The 19,533-nt window shown below is 37.7% G+C and overlaps 2 protein-coding genes across 5 annotated transcripts in view; one reads left to right on the top strand and one right to left on the bottom strand.

Annotated features, from left to right (window-relative positions):
- Positions 1 to 19,533, top strand: part of Mob2 (MOB kinase activator 2) — a 69,580-nt gene that overhangs the window by 25,237 nt on the left and 24,810 nt on the right. The window contains exon 1 of one of the 4 annotated variants that reach the window (XM_076116179.1): positions 2,399 to 2,713. The exons of the other annotated variants lie outside the window; for them this stretch is intronic. Coding sequence (XP_075972294.1) covers positions 2,574 to 2,713 — 140 coding nt within the window. The 5' untranslated portion in view covers positions 2,399 to 2,573. Of the gene's footprint in view, positions 1 to 2,398; positions 2,714 to 19,533 lie in introns of those variants that run through there. 4 annotated transcript variants of the gene reach the window in all.
- Positions 4,988 to 15,891, bottom strand: LOC142974176 (uncharacterized). The gene is made up of 2 exons (XM_076116338.1): positions 12,749 to 15,891; positions 4,988 to 5,171 (listed from the first exon to the last, which is right to left on the bottom strand). The coding sequence occupies exons 1-2, from the start codon at positions 15,841 to 15,843 to the stop codon at positions 4,988 to 4,990; spliced, it is 3,279 nt and encodes a 1,092-aa protein (XP_075972453.1). The 5' UTR covers positions 15,844 to 15,891.

Genomic DNA, 19,533 nt, shown 5'->3' with positions numbered 1-19,533 from the left:
CTCACTATAACATTAAAATGAGTCACTGTAGGCACTGGAATAAAAAATCTTTCGTTTACTTAGCTAATTTTATAATTTCTTGTGCATATTTTGTATGATGCTCCAAGCATCCGCGAATAATGTGTTATTCCAGAGATAAATTCATTCGTTTTGTTTGAATATAAGTCTTGGAATAAAAGAAGTTAGGCATAGAAACGAAGGTGATGGCCAAGTGTGAATTAGAAAACCCCAAACCCTTCAAGAACCTTTTTCTTTAATAAGTAAATTTAATTGAAATAAGTACCAACAACTTTAAGTTATTTGAAGTTAACACAATAAAAATAAGAAACCTCAGCAAAGAATAGATAGTCGTTCAATATTCATGTAGTGTCATCTGAGTGGAGTACCGGTGTGGTTGGCAGTGAGCGCGCATACAATGCGGCTCCGACCAGATCTGCGGCCCGGCGCGCATTCCGTCCCATGCACCTGTGACACTGGCACCCGGGCTACATCACAATGTTGATACATTGTCTTTAAACTCTTGTTAGCTTGTCGCTTATCCCTTTAAGTCCACCCTGATCTGGTTACACTCGAAGACTGAAAAGAAAATACATTCTATTTCAAGATTTGATTGAAACTATAGTAGTTGTAAACTACTACCTGCAAGTCTACCTATAGTAGCTTACAGCTTCTTTTATCTGAAACCATTTTCTAAATGTTATTTCTAGTCCCAATGTCATAAATCAATATTTGGTCCAATCTGTTATTGGTAATGTAGCATCCAGAATCAGATAGTACATTGTCTTTAAACTCTTGTTAGCTTGTCGCTTATCTCATTGGGTTAGGTGCCGTTACGTTCATAAATTCATTGAAGTCCAGCAAGATCTGGTTCAACGAAGATTAAGAACTGAAAATGAGGGTCATTTCAACATTTTATTAAAAGTGGCAAGGTACTTCAAGAGAATCCATTTTCATCATCTAGTTGTTATTTATAGTCCCAATGTCATTAATAAATATTTGGTCCAATCTGTTATTGGTAAGGTGGCATCCAGAATCAGATAGTAGATTTGAAAGCATCTTACCATTCATCATCGTGCAGTACCACAAAATAAAGGGTATTTGGTTCGTTAAAAAAAAAACTGTCAGTGTAAAATGTTTTGTTTATATTATAGTACCTATGCATAAAATGGAAGTAGCCGATCTGAATTTGCTAAAAATACTCGGAACGAACATCTAACTGGAGGCTGGTGTAGTGCGAGTGTCGATTGATAAATTGTTACGGCCTCCGCCACTCGATTGGTCAACAATCGTCACGGTTCGTCTCGCATTCAGATTGATTCCTTGTTTTAATCGAATCTCGTGACTATCGGACCGTGCCAGTTGTTGCTCACAACACTATTCGAATTGTTTATAGTTTTTGCTCTGATTCAAGTTTTTAGACAACTACTATACCATTTATTTCCAAAAACAAAGGCAAAACATAGCGCACTGTAATCCAACGGTCGTATTTAACATACAATCGCGAGGTTGTGACACACGTAGAATTTTAAACAATGAAAAGAGTTAAAATTAAAAGTAACCGAAACGCGTACGGTTGCAAAACGATTTCTTTGTCCCGTTTCGGAAATACGATCCTCTACAAGTTTCTGGCTTTGTTATTTATCATAATAACAAAACCCGAAACTTTTATAAGGTTTTTTTTAACGTATTGGTTAATACAACACGAAGTTTCGTGAAGCTTCTAGAAGCTTTCATATAAAGAACGAAAAATTCGGTTCACAATGTATATACAAATAAACCATGAACGCCATTGATTTCACCATGCCTCCCCCCTCGTCGCGTCGTCTGTATACGTTGTTCTCCGTTAAATCAGCTGATCGCGACCCACTACTGCGCCACTTCCTTGTGACTTTGTTGTGCCACTTTGTACCATTGCCGCCTGCTCTGACATCCTATTCATCTACGTTTGAAAACGAACAATGAGTTTTCTTTTGAAATTCTCGATAGTTCAGTGAAATGCAGAAACATAAAATACATTGCACTATCATTCGGCACACTGCATCGCTCAGCTGGCAAAGTGTAGTGATTAAGATAATAAAGGATCTCTCGTAACGGGGCTTGCGTCAAGCAAAAAGTTATTTCTACCTGAGGACTCTCACGAGACGAAACGGAATGGAAAATAACAACACATTGTTCATTCATCTTGAAACAATAGCTCTGGAGTGGTGACTAAACTTGAAACTTGTTTTACAATACAGACCTTCACTTTTAAGAGGATATACAAAAAAAAGTGTTGTTACCGTAAAAACAAAAAAGGAAAAATGAATCAATAGAACGTTGTTTCAAAGTCACGTCAGACAGTTTAGGAGTGGGGTAGGGCGGCGAGGAGGGTGTGTGGGGCGCGCGGCGGCGGCTCTCCGACTCTCCGGACAGTCCCGCGCAGGCCGCGTGCCACACCACATGTGTTGCGATGCTCGGTGGCGTCGACACGCTCTCAGCTGTTGTTTGTCGCGCACTCGCGCCCGGCTAGTGTTGTGTTAAGTTCGGCCCGTGGAGTAGGCCGAGAGAGTGAGTGTCGCAGGGCATGTGACGTGATGTTGCGTTCAGCCACAACCGGCGGCATGGTGGGTCTGCCTCCACCGCCGCATGCGAGGCTCTCGCTCTTCGATTCGTGCCACCGGAAGATCAGACTCATAGGCGGTGGACCCGTTGCTTTCCTCGGAGGACTTGTCGCGTGAGTTGCACATTATCCCGACTAATGGCCAAAAGCTTTCAACGATGTTCTAAATAGGAAACAGTAGCGATCACGGAGCGCGGAGGTTACAACATATGGTGTCACAACACTCACAACTGCACACGACATATAAGCAACGTTGCAAAGTAGTTTTAACTGTAATTACCACAGGGTGCAGATAAAAACGTCGTCATTACGTTCAGTAGAAATGGTGTAAGTTATGTGTGAACGTTGATCTTCGCTGTCGATTGTTGATGTTTTGTGAGGTAGAGTGTTTGTGTAGTTGGATGAATGGTGATGCTGTGTTTATTGACGCTTGCATCTTTATCGCTTCTGTCTTTCACAAACGCACATTTCGGAAGGATTTTCAATATCAGCTGTGTTAACAGATGCACTTTTACAATATCCTTTTTCACGCTGCACCGTCGGAAAAAAATATTTACCTCCGATATGATCAATAACTTTTTTTATTAAGTCTTTAATTCTGTTCTCACAGAAATCGCAATCGCAATAACGGAGAAAAATATTAGAACCATCAGCATTTTATTAGTGTCCGATTTCGTTATAGAGGTCAAGGTTGCTTTTAACTCAGACTCGACATAAGGCAGTCTAGTTTTATGAGTGACGATTAAATTCTTGGATCTAGAAAGTACTACAAATGAATCAAATTGTTACCGGCTTCTACCGACTCAACCCAGCTGACCTAACTGCTACACATTCATTGTTGTCACATGTGCTCTTTGTAGATGCAATTGAAATATCAATTTAGCTTCGTACGACCAGACAAATATGTTTATACCTTATATTTTGTTAAAAGCTTATGCTAAAGTGCGGGTTATATTTTTTTTTACCAATTTCTGTCCCACTGCTGGGCAATGGTCAGCTGTCGAACGACGGAAGGTTTAGGTCTTGAGTCCACCACGCTGGCCATGAATATATTATTTAGGTAATTTTAAAACTGCCACTTGAAAACTCGTAGATATTCCGCCGAATGTCAGTCCCAGACATTTATCTTAAAGACTGTTAGGTAGAAAGTTAAAATTCGATACGGTCGTAGGAAGTAGCTGGCTAATTGACGAGTCATGCAAAAACTTGAATATAAATAGATATATTAGAAAACAGTGTTTTTCTTTATTCCCTCCATTAACCCTTCTATCTTCCAATTCAACAACTTAAAGAACATATTTATTTACCAGATGTAATTTGAATGATTTATTACAAAAATAAATGCCGGAATTACTACAACTACAAACGGACTTTGCCTTGAGTCATCTTTACATTTATCAATCGTAACGCTTGTAAAGAAACAAGTAAACAAATAAATAAAAAAATGCTTTAGTTGTTAGCATTGATATTTTTATTACTACTGGCAACACCCATTGTTTTCATCCTTCCGGATTTATGCAAGTAATAAGAAGAGGTTAAGATCTAGAATATACGATGTCGTATAAGATATAAATTTTATTATCTTCCCCAGTATTCTATGAATTGGTATGGAAAATAATGAGACAACATTTTTCCATTGTTATGTACATATTTAATGGCTAGTTTATTTATTTTATTATTGTTTCCTTTTCTATTATTATATACACTTATGAAATATTGCCCCATTGAATTCACTTCTGGAGAATGTAGATCAATATAATTATTATGAGGGATCTTTACCAACTTTAACATGTACATGTTTAATACAGATGTTAAGAATTATTTCTTGCCTTGCTTCAGAATCTATGGATAAGAAGACCAATATAAATGTTGCCGGCCCAGAGATATTTCCTAATAAATGAGTTTTATACAGCATGCTTTTCGTAAATGAGAGGTATTGTATGTTTATGATTGACAATATCATCACCATATTCTTTACAAACACCACACTAAGAACCGACAATTGATGGTACTAATTGATTCAGTGAATCTGAATACGAGCTAATTGTGTAAATAATATGCTAATTCTTGTTTTTGTTTCGTAAAACAATAACCGAAACACTGGAAGTGTTCGCAATAAGTTTGGAGGCTCGTCGCTAAGAGCCTCCATTCATATTATAATTAGGTGTTACACGAACACTTTAGCAAATGTCCGGCCGAAGCGCAACCGACACTGGACCAATACATTGCGATGATTGATGACAGTTTCGACACAATGTTACGCGCGTCACACGGAACAACATGCCCGTGTTATTGGTCTTCATTAACAAGTGCTGTCGCAGTTCATTGTTCAATTGGACAGTGTTCGATCACGTTGTGATCACGTGTGCAAGGTCTAGCATCCTCTGGTCAGATGGCAGTCGTAGGGTCGTGCCGCGAACAGCCGGTCGCTATGCGGCAGTCGACAGTATCGCGCGTATCGATCACCGCGAGACGTACACTACCCACCACCACGCCGCACCACACCTCTTCACCCAGCAATTTGCACCACAACAATACATTGCATGTACTGTTCACAACATCAACTTTGCCACTGTGCCAAACGCTCGAACACTGCAATGCAGACATTAACTAAAAGGCCTCACATTTTGTCTTTTAGGCAAAGAAACGAGATATAATGCGAGGATATTATTTGCTGTAAAGGTTTAGCTACTCGTATTTAGAAATTAAATTACCAAACTTATCACTTAACGATCTTGCGTCGTATCGGCTCGTCTTTCTCCATAATCTTGTTTGGAATCTCGCGGCTGTAAATATTTTGCAACACAGGCAGTGGTTTCCACATCGTAGATCGGCAGGCTTCAGTGAACGCTGGCAACAGTGAGGAGCTCATTACTATACTAATTAAGAGCTCACCTTGAGCGAGTGTGAAGCAATTTATTGCTGGTCATGGAGCGATTACTATAGAAGTATCGGTAGGTCGAGCGTCGACACTGTACGAGACACGCGTACCTCAATCGCGGCAGCTACTGCTACGATACGCACCTGCCACTGTCGTGTGACGTAATTGTCCTCCGGTTCATTCGAGCGTGAGAATCTGACAAGCCTGGCTAGGCATCTCTCCGAATTAACGTGTAGTAAATATCTTGCAAACTGTCTGTTCTTGGCGTTACCGATTCACTTCCTGCTATCATCATTACACAGTAGTTAGGTGTCTTTAGACACGCCAGCTCTTGTCGCGATGTGCCTCGACTTGGCTGTTACTTACATGTAAGTAGATCACTTCTTACTATTATTGCGCTCGTGTATGTCTAACTATTCATTATACCATTACCTTACCGTGTTCGAGAAGGTTCTATCGTAGATTATCGTTAAAATGGCTCCAAGACATGTTAACGATAAGGAACGAACTTATCGCTCTCATCTTTTAACCTTGTGTTTTAATTACTTAATTCCATCTTACCATCGTTATGGAGGTCATTACAAACAGTAACAGCCTCTTAATAAGATGTCATTATCATAATGTGTCGAAGGTATCGAAGCGGCGACCAACATTTGACACGAAAACATATCTTAAATATGGTGATATTATGAGCATAGTTTTAAATAAATATACTAGAAGAAGACCATAATTTGGACAGTCAGCGGGGAGTAGGAACTAGATGATAACGATGATGTTGCATTCATAACTAGTCAAAGTAAATAAAAACGAGAACATACAAGTTTGATGAGATACCGGTCTCAGCTGTGGCTAGAAAGCAGTATTCATGTGAAGTTGTTTAAACAACACACATATTAATGTATTTGGCACTATGGAGATTTTTAATTTTATTTATCGGTTTCATAGACAGGAAGTTCCTTTTCGAGTTTGAGGCGTGACAACCTGATCCTCGTTAAGACGAATTTGTTGTATTTAAAACTATCATTATCAGACCACTTTAGTTCTTAACTAAACATAGACTACATTGGTCTAGCACTGAATTTTAATGACTGGTTATTTTTGCTTTAAACTAATTATTATGCTGATGCTGACATTATAGAAAATACTCAAGTCACGTGCCCTCCGACCATGTATATTTTTTTAAACAAACGTAGAAGAGTAGATAAACTTGCAAAATTAAATGTCAACGCAGGTATATAAATGTACAAAAGTGAACTGTATCTTACAAGTTACAATACTTCTCAGTAATAGTATAGCTTCTATCACCTCATTTTCCACTTAAACTTCTTCATTTTGGACTTATTCTTTAGGTATAAATTATTAACAACGCAATCAATTTAATACGTAACTTGACGAATAAGGACTTGAGATCGAATGTAAATAAGTTGTTTATAACATCCAAAACAGAATTCTTATGGAATATTATGCAAAATATCAAAGTTTGCACATTTAGTGACCTTGTGCTAAATGATTGACTAACTATCTAAATTAGCAGGGCTGACGAGTAAGGTGTTAATATCATCTAAATAGAACTTCTACAGTGTCTACCAGTAGTTTTTCCTTTGAAATTATCTAATGATATCGTTTTCATCTTTAGTCTAGTTACGATAATGTAATCTGATAAACTTATGGCGTGATCGTGGAAACGTCATCGATATTTTGCAGAAAAATAACTTCTTATTTAACAGTCATTCATCTCGTTTGGTAAATTGATTCAATGCTACTAGTTCAGCACCACATTGATCTAGACATTTGCAGTATCATCCGTCTGCACTGGAAAGATCATGTTTCCTTTGATTTCTGCTTCCAATTCTTCCTGAAGCTTCTGTCTAATCTAATAACGACCTAATTTGTATTTGTAATTTAATGATTGATATATTTACTGGAAACATAATCTTTATCAATCTGTAATTAAAATAACGGAATTTGAGTCCACTTTAAAAATTACTCGGTGTTAAACACATGATGAGGTAGGTATAGTTAGAAGTGTCGCCAAGTGAGATAGTGCGTTATTGTGTGGTGTGCAAGCGGGTGCATGTGCGGCGACACGGAGAGCCGCGGTACAGTTGTAACGGGACCGCCGCCGGCCCCGATACGCGACGTGCGCCTCTCTTCCCGACCGCAGCTTCGAATATCACTCACCACCGCGCTTCAACATTGCCGACACACCATTGTTCACATACGCACTCCACATAAAACCGCGAGGTCAAACAGACAATGAAACTAAGAGCTGCGACGCTGTTTCACTCCCTGCATAATTATGATAACTGTATGTTACGTGTGACTTTGTTGTCTTTGACCTAACCCGAGTACGTACCTACATGTTTAAAACTTGAAATCACTGTACCGTACATGTGCTCTTTATTTTTGATCTAAATTGCTAACATTTAACTGTCTTTGTTTGAAAAGGACGCTGACCCTAAGAGCCTTCGTGCCTATGCTAAGTTCAGGTTGCACGATTTCAGATTCACGTTCCTTCTACAAATCAAACAAGTATAGATTGTGTTTAGACTAATCGTACAAAGTCTGCACTGCGCTTATAAAAGAGCCGCTATCGAATAACATTTCTGTGTTGTAATCCTACAGGTTATTGCTCTCACATACAGTTTCTGCTTGTCTAAGAAAAGTAACTTGATGGAATAAAATGGTGGATGATTTTGATAAATATGCGTTATGTCGGATGGCGGATTTGTTCAGGTAAGTCGCGTGCCGCTCAGCGTGGCGAAACGGTCTGCCGGAGCGAGAGCGCATACCTGGCCGTCACTCGACCGCCCCCCGGCACCGCCCGCATACGTTGCTTCTACTAAACGCATTGTGCCATCACATGAGCCATTATTATACTCAATAGTTGCATCTACGGAGCTACTTACTAGCCCACTCATTCAAGCAATTCTATGAGCTGCCATTTATCTATTGAATTGATGTTTGTACAATTTCCTATTATCTTCTAAAAACACGTCAAAATTTTTCTTCGGTTATATGGTCCGATAAAAACTGTTCAGTTTTAATTTGGTTTTATTATAGAGTGACTATGACATCGTGTGGTTAGGTCCAGTTATTAATTTTCTACAATTTCCTCATGCCTACAGTCCTTAGTGTTCCTGAAAATGTTATACCTAGGTGCTAAGCAGGAAAACTGAAGGTTTAATTACTAACAAGGGAACTAATTAAACGACACTTAATTTATCATTGAATTAACATAAGCAACATTATATTATATTCTTAGTAACACATTTATAGAAATTACGGAATTCATTTCTGTTCAGAATTTCTAGGAGTTTTAAAAGTCTAGAAATGTGCAGTGAATATTGGCCTTAACTGTACGTTTACAAGATATACAACAGTCAGTCACAAGCTAGTTAGTAATTTGTTTCGAATAGGTTTTACCTTCGCTTGAAGGTTTGGAGTCATTTATAATATATGTTCATGCACATGCGTGTCGTTGCACAATATTATAAACGTTAACGAATTGACGCGGCGACCGGTGTAGTATAGGGCTGCCAGGGATTCTACAGTGGGATTCTATAACAAGTACCATCGTGTACCTATAGATAGTTTGGCATTTGAGATGCATTGCAAAGATAGTTTCTAAGGCACCCGTTAGAGGCACTGATCAGATTTTCATACAAAATTTCTCGATAGCTAGCCGATTGTCATTAGTCGATAATGGTACAACCTAGGTTATGATCAGATCCAGCCAGATCAGATGATGGCGTCTTGTTACCCTTGTCTAGCCTAATTCGATATTTTACGGTCTGTTGGCTTTTGTTTAGTCAGGCTTTCCACTTTAGCGCTAAGTGCTTTTCAATTTCTTCACTAAAATCTCTGTACAGGTAATTTAAACTCAAATTATTATTAAGGAGACTAACCCTCGGTATCAAATGTGCGTGTGCTCTGAGGGCCACTCTCTCGAATTTCTTTGAAAACATGTTCAGGATTTAGTGAACATTCCCAAAGAATTGTGAAAGTTGGAACCAGATTTTGTGAAAATCAAATAAGGGAATTATGGGCTTTAAAGTTGGACCCTCAATCCGCACATAGAGGATTGAGGGTCCACTTGTACCGGATAAACTAAGGGCACTAAAGAAAAAGTCTTTACGCCAAAATGTAAGATAATGCCAAGCAAAAATTGCGGACACAAGAAATTACAAGAAAAACATTGTATTATTTTCCATACCTGCGTTCAAAATGGACCCTCACGTGGAAAGATTATTACGCTTATAATAACAAAACCATTAACTTTTGGCTACTCTTTGAAACCCTATATTATAGTATATAAATTGTGACATTTTGTGAAAGAAATAACAGATCACGATATCATGTTGGTTAAAAATTATCACCTAGTTAAAATTTGGACCCTCAGTCGTCCACTTTTTGGTTTTCGTTTTGTTTCGCTTAACGTATGATAGCTAACAAAAACACAAAATTGTCTCCTTTTGTGGAAAAAAATGTGCAACAAATTGATATAATTTGTTAATAATAATAATTACGTTAAAACAACAAATTTTAATTTACACTGAATTGACTATTAATGTATGTGGGTAGGGTGACATTAATTTTGTTTTTGCCCACCTTTAATTTTTAATGTAGTGTTAATTCTGAGTGATGTTTTTGTGTTGCACAATAGTGTAGGGTTCTTGTGTTCAGAAGTAAAACACTGTATCTCACTTTATCACAAATATTTATTTAATGAAAATTTAGTAGCACTAACACACACTTAGTCCTTGCTGCTTGACTGCCAACGAACGAATGCCCGGTCAACTGCCGATAGCTCCCCACCACATCTCGGTTACTTTCACTAACGTAGTGGTGGGAGCGTTCAAGTCAATTGACAAACTGTACTCATGACTACTTTTGACATCCGGAAATAGTTTAATTATTTATAAGTACTAGAAAATTAACACTCTTTAATTAGTTAAGTTATTTATAAAATATGAACTAACAAATTATATAAACCAATCAATGCGTTAGTACTATAATACAAACTAATAAATTATACAAGCTTACAACTCGGCCATCCTGTTTTTAGCGAGACCCATCGCTATTACCTAGCTCAATTCTAGAGTGAGGTCCTTTACCACCATCAACTATCGCCAACCGGTTAGTTATTAAGTGTTTTGTATGATAATCTGTATAATGCCATAGTAATTATTTTTGCAGTACGTTATAAAACGTCACACTCGATATTCGATAGCACTGGCAGTAAAGAATCTCATTACAGGTTACCCATTTGTTTTATTTATAAAGTATTTATGTACGGAGACATAATTGAATTTATATTAATTAAATCATTAAAACTTAACAAAATATGCAAATAATGAAAGAAATAGGCCCATGCAATACCATAATAACACAAGTATAAATATATAATTAACAATTCAAATGTGGTAAAGAAACAGTTGCAAAATTAAACAGTTTTACACTTAATTGTGAGTACATCTTAATCACTAGACATGTTGTTATCGGTATCGCTATCAAGGTCTCTATTAAAGGTCAGCCATGGCTGAATTTTATCCAAAGCCACAACGTTTTCGTAACGACGGTTTTGCTTACGAGTTAACGGAGTGTCTTCTATGAGATATCGGTCATTTGGTAGCATTTTTACTATGCGGTAAGGTCCCTGATATTTGTTTACGAGTTTTTGCGATTTACCATCGTGTGGTACTTGTCTCTCGACACGTACTAAGTCACCCTCTTTGTAAATAGTACCCGGTTTTCGAGTTTTGTTAAATCTTTGCGCGTCTTTTATTTGTTGGTCTTTGATTTTTTCACTAGCCTGCTCTCGTATATTGTTCAAACTATCTGAGTCTACCACGTTGAGTGTATCATTTATTACGGGATTTAATATACCCTGGGAATGGCTGGTGATATTGAAACCGAAAAGTAACTCTGATGGAGATTTTTGTGTTGTTTTGTTTGTAGTAGTGTTAAGCCCTAATTGGATGTCTACAATGTATTCATCCCAGTTCTTTTCGTCCTGACCATGAGAGGATGTAGATAGCGCCGTGAGAATTGTCCTATTAAACCTTTCCACCTGACCGTTGGCACGAGGGGTGGAAACTGCATTTTCAATATGCTTGATACCGTACGATTCGATAAATTGTTTAAAGGTTTTGCTTGTAAAACTAGTACCTTTATCCGTTATAAGTCGGGTGGGGACACCAAAGTAACTAATATGCTCTTTGAGAACCTTAACTGATGTTGTCGATTTAGTATTTCTAACAGGCGTTATATTCACGTATTTTGTGAAACCGTCAACAATTACTAAAATGTAACAATTACTTTTCTTACTTTTAATGAAAGGACCTAAATGATCGGCGTGAATGGTGTGAAAAGGGGTGCTAACCTTAGTAATGGGATGGAGTACGCCTTCACGTTTGCCACCCGGTGTTTTATGATGTGCACATTCGAGACAGGATGAAACGTATTTTTTTACAAAGCGGCGCATTTTCGCGAACCAATAATGTTTCTGGATTCTTTGCAAAGTCTTATCAAATCCACAATGACCGACGTCATCGTGGTTTTTTTGAACTATTTGCCAACGGACACCCTTAGGTACCAGCCACTTAAGTTCATCATTAACGACTCTGTAAACGCGACCGTTTTTAATTTTATAATTTTTCCAAATATCAGAAACTTGCTCAGAGTCGGGATTACTAAGGATTTCTTTTATTTTATGTATATCGTCATCTGCACATTGGACAGTAGTTATCCAATCCTGGTCCACTTCTACAGTTAATACGTCAAGAACATGGGACTCGGTTGTATCTTCCTCAACAGGATTTCTACTTAAGGCATCCGCGTGTAACATACGCGAACCAGGTCGATAGTCTACACAGCAGTCGTATTCTTGTATTTGTACCCACCAACGTGCAACCCGTGGGATTATATCGCGTTTGATCAACGTATATCTAAGAGCGTTACAATCAGTCAAAATCTTAAACGATATACCAACTAGATACACCCTAAAACGATTCAAAGACGCTACTACCGCAAGAGTCTCTAACTCATATGAATGAAATTTTCTTTCATCTGGCGTAGTTTTGCGACTAAAATAGGATACTGGGTGAAAAATTCCGTTATTTGCTTGAAGAAGTATTCCTGCAATTCCATCTTTACAAGCATCCGTGTGTAATTGGGTTTCGGCATTTGGATCGTATAATGCTAAAAGTGGTCTTTGTGTTAAAAACATTTTAACATTGTCAAAAGCCTGTTGTTGGGGTTCTTGCCATGTCCATAGAGCATCTTTTCGTAACAGATCAGTTAGTGGAGAAGTTATAAGAGCGTAGCCTTTAATAAAGCGTCTGAAGAAACCTGAGAGCCCAAGAAACTGCCTAACTTCGTGTTGGTTACTTGGGGTGGGAAATTTAGCAACTGCATCAGTTTTTCTAGTTCCCGGACGTATGCCTTTAGCACTAACCTCAAACCCAAGGAAGTCTATCTGGTTCTGGAAAAAGTTACATTTACTCAGTTTGAGTGTGAGACCTCCTTGTCTCAGGATCTGCAAAACCTCTTCTAGCCTTTGTAACCCCTCATTGACGTTTTTCGCTGGAATTAAGATGTCATCCATATAGACTATTGCATACTTAATTTTGACTTCCGACAGGATTTTGTTAATCGTTCTTTGAAAGACCGATGGTGCGTTTACTAAGCCAAACGGCATCCGGTTATATTCATATTGCCCATCAGGGGTTACAAAGGCTGTTAGTGGACGTGACTTTTCAGAAATGGGTATTTGATAATATCCAGATGCTAAATCTAAAGAGGTGAACAAAGTATTGCCTGAAAGTTGGTCTAACTGATCTTCAACTCGGGGAAGCGGATAGTGGTCCTTTTTAGTTTTGCGATTTAATGCCCTATAATCTACGCATAGTCGTTTCTCGCCCGTCTTTTTCTGAACTAATACTATCGGACTAGCGTACGGGGAGGAAGATTCTCGTATAATATCATTGTCCAGCATTTCTTGAACCATATTTCTCACAAGCAATCTTTCTGTATAAGACATGCGGTATGGACGATATACTACGGGGTGTGAGTCTTCAAGTTCAATAACCATTTCCGTAATTTTAGTGAATCCGAGATCATGAAGTCCTTGTGAAAAACAATCACTGTATTTTGATAAGAGTTTTTGAAGATTTATACGTTCTTTTACGCTTATCTCTTCCCCGCAGTTAACATTATTATCAACCTCATTTTCGCAGAATTCTACACTACAACAATCAAGTTCCGAATTATCTCCTTGTTTAAAAGCAGCACGCGTCAAAAGAATGCCTTTTTCTATGATTATGGTCTCTAAGGATATATTTAATACAAGCAAAGTACTACAGCCGCGATTGATGTTATACAAACCAGGGAAAAGATAATACTCCTTCCCTTCTGAGCCTCGAAGTGAACCGTTGACGTGAAGAGTGCCAGTAACGGGAGACGTAGATTCGACTGGGACAGGTGTTAAAACATTGTGATCTAATTTCATTTGTTGCTTGGTATTTAGATGTACTTTTTCACCGAGATTTATTTTAATGATCAGCTCTTTTGGGGTTTTAGTTATAATAATATTTGGTTTTTCTGTAAAAGAGTGACCTATTAATACTGGGTGACGAATTACAAAATCTTCGACTACATACAAGTTAATGGTTTCGCGTATGCCTTGGATTTCAACAGCACAATTGACGATACCTATAGGTAGTACTGTATTTCCCCCTATCCCTCTCAACGTAGGTAAATCGTCAGACTGCTCAACTTCCAGATTTAATTCCCTGGCTGTAGTTTTTCTTATCAACGAACATTGACTACCTAGATCAATGTGGCATTTGATTGAAGAATTATTAACTTTAATGGGCAATATATATTTATTATTAGCATCATTCATATGTAATTCAGCTACTTGTTTTTCATGGCGCTCTTTAAGTTGTGTCTCTGTTCTATCTTGTGTTTTATTTAATTTCTTAAAACAATGATCTACCAAGTGCCCCATTTTATCACAATAAGTACACTTTACGCTTGGTTTGTCGCATTTAGAGATGCGATGACCAATTTCATTGCAATTGTAACACTTGATGTTTGCGTTAACAATCTCTCTAGAATTGTTATGGGTGCGCGAAGGGTACTGTTTACGATCATAAGTACGAGACTTTTGAGACAGATCCTGGCAATCTTTATTTTGGCCTACCTTCACCGTCCTAAAGTATCTTAATACGTGTTCGGGTTCGGGAAATTGGGCCGCTTGAGCACCTACCCTTACCGCACGATCTTCTATACCATAGAGAATACAATCTACGGCTCGTTTGCCGTATATCTGACATCTATTTAATAAATTTATTTTCGCGTAGTAATAATGCTCCAATGATTCACCGTAACGTACTTTTTTTGACAGCATTTCAGTAAGCAATTCCGCGTAATCCTCACGACAAGGAAACGATTCAATAAGCTTTTTCTTCCACTCAGGCCATGTAAGTAAAACAGTTGATAAACCCTGATACCAGGTCTTTGCAACACCCGTTAGTTTAGGAAGGGCATAATGAATAGTTTCCCTGTCATCCCATTGATAAATGGTTGAACATTCTTCAACTTTAGTAAGCCACATTAATACATTTTGTTCCTTAGACATGGGGTCAAATTCGGGTATAAAATTGTTATTAAAATTCAGTTTGGGCTTGTCGGAACTTTTGACACGATTTAAAATATCAATAAACTTATCGAGTATGTCTGAATCACGATCCTTACTCTTAGAACTAGATAGTTTCGAACGTTTATTTCGGTAATAATATCGCTCACCAGAATCTTCTGATGAAGAGCTGCTTCGGCGTCTGCGACTTCCAATTCGTCGATTTTCAGGTTGCGAGTATTGTCCACTGTTGAAATGATGTCTCTTGGTACTGCGAGCAACTGCCGAGTTACTGCGGTTACCAAGTTTATTTTTGCAACCTCCTGGTCTGCTGCGTACGTCTATCTCATCATAATTTTGACGTTGACCCTGTGAACTGGACGTTTCTGGATAATAACTGTTAAAATCCCGACCCTGTGACCTGGGTGCTCTTGGGTTATCATCCTCAAAATCCTGACCCTGTGACCTGGGTACTCCTGGATTGTCATCATCAAAATCCTGACCCTGTGACCTGGGTACTCCTGGATTGTCATCATCAAAATCCTGACCCTGTGTCCTGGGTACTCCTGGATTGTCATCATCAAGATCCTGACCCTGTGACCTGGGTACTCCTGGATCATTATGAACGTCCTGACCCTGTGACCTGGGCTCTCCTGGACTATACATATTATTTTGACTGTATACCCTTAGCCTGGGTTCTTCAAGGTCACTTGACGCCATATTATCTAAAACTTGTAAATATTAAGCTGAGAATCACACAAAAAAACATCGAGGCAGTCAGTTCCCTTTCGAAATATCTATTCATAACTAATGTATTTCTGGTATACCATCATCAAAGTTGTACATAAGAAAAGAAAGAAAAAAAAATATGTTTTTCTTTTTGTTTTAATTTTTAATAAATTCATAACTTCAGAAACGTAGTTGGAAAATCATGATATAATATAAATGATTTGAAATGGTACTTACGTTCGCAAGGCGTGGCAAAAATCCTATTGATTTTTGTTTTATCCCACTTCTGAAACTGTAGGGTTCTTGTGTTCAGAAGTAAAACACTGTATCTCACTTTATCACAAATATTTATTTAATGAAAATTTAGTAGCACTAACACACACTTAGTCCTTGCTGCTTGACTGCCAACGAACGAATGCCCGGTCAACTGCCGATAGCTCCCCACCACATCTCGGTTACTTTCACTAACGTAGTGGTGGGAGCGTTCAAGTCAATTGACAAACTGTACTCATGACTACTTTTGACATCCGGAAATAGTTTAATTATTTATAAGTACTAGAAAATTAACACTCTTTAATTAGTTAAGTTATTTATAAAATATGAACTAACAAATTATATAAACCAATCAATGCGTTAGTACTATAATACAAACTAATAAATTATACAAGCTTACAATAGTCGCTATTAGTTTAGTAAGCAATATCGTTTATGTGAGTGCATCGGAAGTGATTGGTGATAAGGATTTGTTGCGAGTTCTATGTAACAGTGATAATTACGTTAATGCATTTATAAATATTTAATGTGCAATCAGTGGCGGATTTGCAGTCCTAGCCGCTATAGGCCCCATGCCCTGTGCCGCCCCTTTTTCAGAACCCATCATACATGTAGACTGGACACATAGTTCTTTATTGACAATAAAGAATTGACTAACTATATCCAGTCTTTTAATTGTTTAAACAAATTAATTAATGTTAACTATAAGCTGCTAGTTTATAATAAGTATTTTCCGAGGTTTTAGGGATGATTAGATACTTACATCAATAAAACATTTGAAAAGGTCATTAGGATTTAATACTTAATTGTTTACTTAGTTGTATTACGTAATGTTACACAACTCGTCTGCACTTAAGCGCAGCAAAATTATTTATCAAATCTTCGCAATCTAATTTGGTTAAAAAATCAGCTTCTATGTTAAGCAGGGCAAGATCGTTTAACCTCTGCTCCGTCATTGTGGTGCGTAAATAGTTTTTGACTCTGCGCAAACAAGAAAACGATCTTTTTCCTGTACAGTTACTGGCAGGTGTACACACACACATACGAAGAGCAACGTCCACGTTTGGGTAAATGATTTCAAGACCTTCAGTTCGTAACCATTTCAATAAACTGACTGCACGCTTTCGCTCCTCATTTTTTATGCTGCAGTGAGAACGAAAATGAAGACATTCTTCTGTAAAATTTTCTTCTAAGTTAGTAGGATAAATTATTTTCAATGCTTTGGCCTTCTCTTCGACTTCTGAGATGCTTAGATTCGTCAGGTTAATAATAAAGTAAAATTTATCATAGAGCAGTTTATATGCATCCCGGCGCGTTTTTAGTTCTTCTGACAATGTGTCAATTATTACCAAAAAGGTATTTATTCTAAAATTTTCTCGGCCACTTTTGTGTTCCGTCTCTTCACCTGTATTTATTTCACCAGGAAGCAGCTTACGCTTTCGAACGCGTCGAAAATCTTTTTCATATTCCTGCACGAAGGACAGTTTACTGGCTTTTAACTCGAAATAATCGAATTTTTCTCTTGTTTCTCCAACAAAATGTACAGTTCTATGACAATGGTAATGTCAATATCCACACTCTGAAGTTTTTTACTTGTGGCGTTAATGCGATCCAGTAAAAATCCCCAAAAAACAACCATGAGGGCCGTTTCGTTGTGTGTTGTCCGCCTGTCGGAATTGCCTCAATGCTCTATACATTATTTCTAAATCTGGTGGGCTTCTACGTTTCTCCGAACCCATCGTGCGCGAGTCCGACTCGCAGTTGCCCGATTGTTTGTCACGAAGTGCCGCCCTAGGCCTGGGCCTACTGGGCCTTAGGGCAAATCCGCCACTGTGTGCAATCGTATCTTTGTACAAGCAAGACACTCGCGTTCAAGGAAATCAAACTCAAAATAAATGAAAATGAAGTCCAACGCTGCTTCCATTACAAATTTTAGACATTTAAGAAAAAACATTCTGAAAAAGCTATTTTTAGTAATAATTTTTAGTAAGTTATGCAAAATGTTGTCACCCTATTTCATTATTTTCATACTAAATTAAAATTGATTTTCTTATACAATAAAAGATGTTTTTATTTACCAATGGTACTGTATTTGTTGCACATTTTTTTCTCTACAAAAGGAGATAATTTTGTGTTTTTGTTAGCTATCATACGTTAAGCGAAACAAAACGAAAACCAAAAAGTGGACGACTGAGGGTCCGAATTTTAACTAGGTGATAATTTTTAACCAACATGATATCGTGATCTGTTATTTCTTTCACAAAATGTCACAATTTATATACTATAATATAGGGTTTCAAAGAGTAGCCAAAAGTTAATGGTTTTGTTATTATAAGCGTAATAATCTTTCCACGTGAGGGTCCATTTTGAACGCAGGTATGGAAAATAATACAATGTTTTTCTTGTAATTTCTTGTGTCCGCAATTTTTGCTTGGCATTATCTTACATTTTGGCGTAAAGACTTTTTCTTTAGTGCCCTTAGTTTATCCGGTACAAGTGGACCCTCAATCCTCTATGTGCGGATTGAGGGTCCAACTTTAAAGCCCATAATTCCCTTATTTGATTTTCACAAAATCTGGTTCCAACTTTCACAATTCTTTGGGAATGTTCACTAAATCCTGAACATGTTTTCAAAGAAATTCGAGAGAGTGGCCCTCAGAGCACACGCACATGGTATCAACATTGGATTTCTGACAACGTTAGAACCGTTTTACGTGTATGAAAATACTACTTTTCAATTTATAGGCTGACAACCCTATAGTCGGCGGTACAGTGTAGGAGCATGTTACGAGTGTTCGCGCTCTACATACGACACGTCCGCGCTTCCTGCCTCTCGTTTCTGTCTTATACCTTTTTTTAATGCTGCAACATTTGTTTCGTCAACTATTACACAATACAAATAAATATAAATAACTATTAAGGCTAATTTGCTTAATTTCTGTTGTCTGGCCGCTGTGACGCCATTAAGGTACACTCGTGAAACCACATCATTTAAACGGCCACTTAAGTTTGTGGCGCAAACTACTATAGCCAAGCCATTTGCATGGTAAATTGTCTACCACAGATTTTATTATTCCATATTTATAATACCGACCTGCGTTTTATATTTTCTTAATAATTAATAAGGAATAGATATTGCACACTGGTTTCATCACGTAATTGTGAAATGAACGCATTTTAACTACATTTGCAATTATATTTTGCTGTATTTCGCCTAGTTACACTATCTGTTACAAGGACGATTAAATAAATATGTATCTACGTAGTTTTTAGAAGCGCTACTTCTAAACACATTGTTTAAGTAATTCATCGTACATCGCAATCCAGGATTCGATAACAATCTATGCTCCAATTTTTGATCGTAAGTTTGATGCAATTTATTTTAACAACTCTCGACGGTTCTTGTTT

Source organism: Anticarsia gemmatalis, chromosome 7 (genome assembly GCF_050436995.1).
Source record: "Anticarsia gemmatalis isolate Benzon Research Colony breed Stoneville strain chromosome 7, ilAntGemm2 primary, whole genome shotgun sequence".
Taxonomy (NCBI): Eukaryota; Metazoa; Arthropoda; class Insecta; order Lepidoptera; family Erebidae; genus Anticarsia; species Anticarsia gemmatalis.
This window is presented reverse-complemented; position numbering and strand designations above follow the sequence as displayed.

Bases quoted from the DNA above. Each gene is read 5' to 3' on its own strand.
- LOC142974176 (XM_076116338.1), bottom strand. From the start codon at position 15,843: ATGGCGTCAAGTGACCTTGAAGAACCCAGGCTAAGGGTATACAGTCAA. The intron at 5,172-12,748 runs GCAAGAACCCCA...CGTTTGGCACAG, and splicing joins AAAGATGCTCTATGGACATG to TGGCAAAGTTGATGTTGTGA.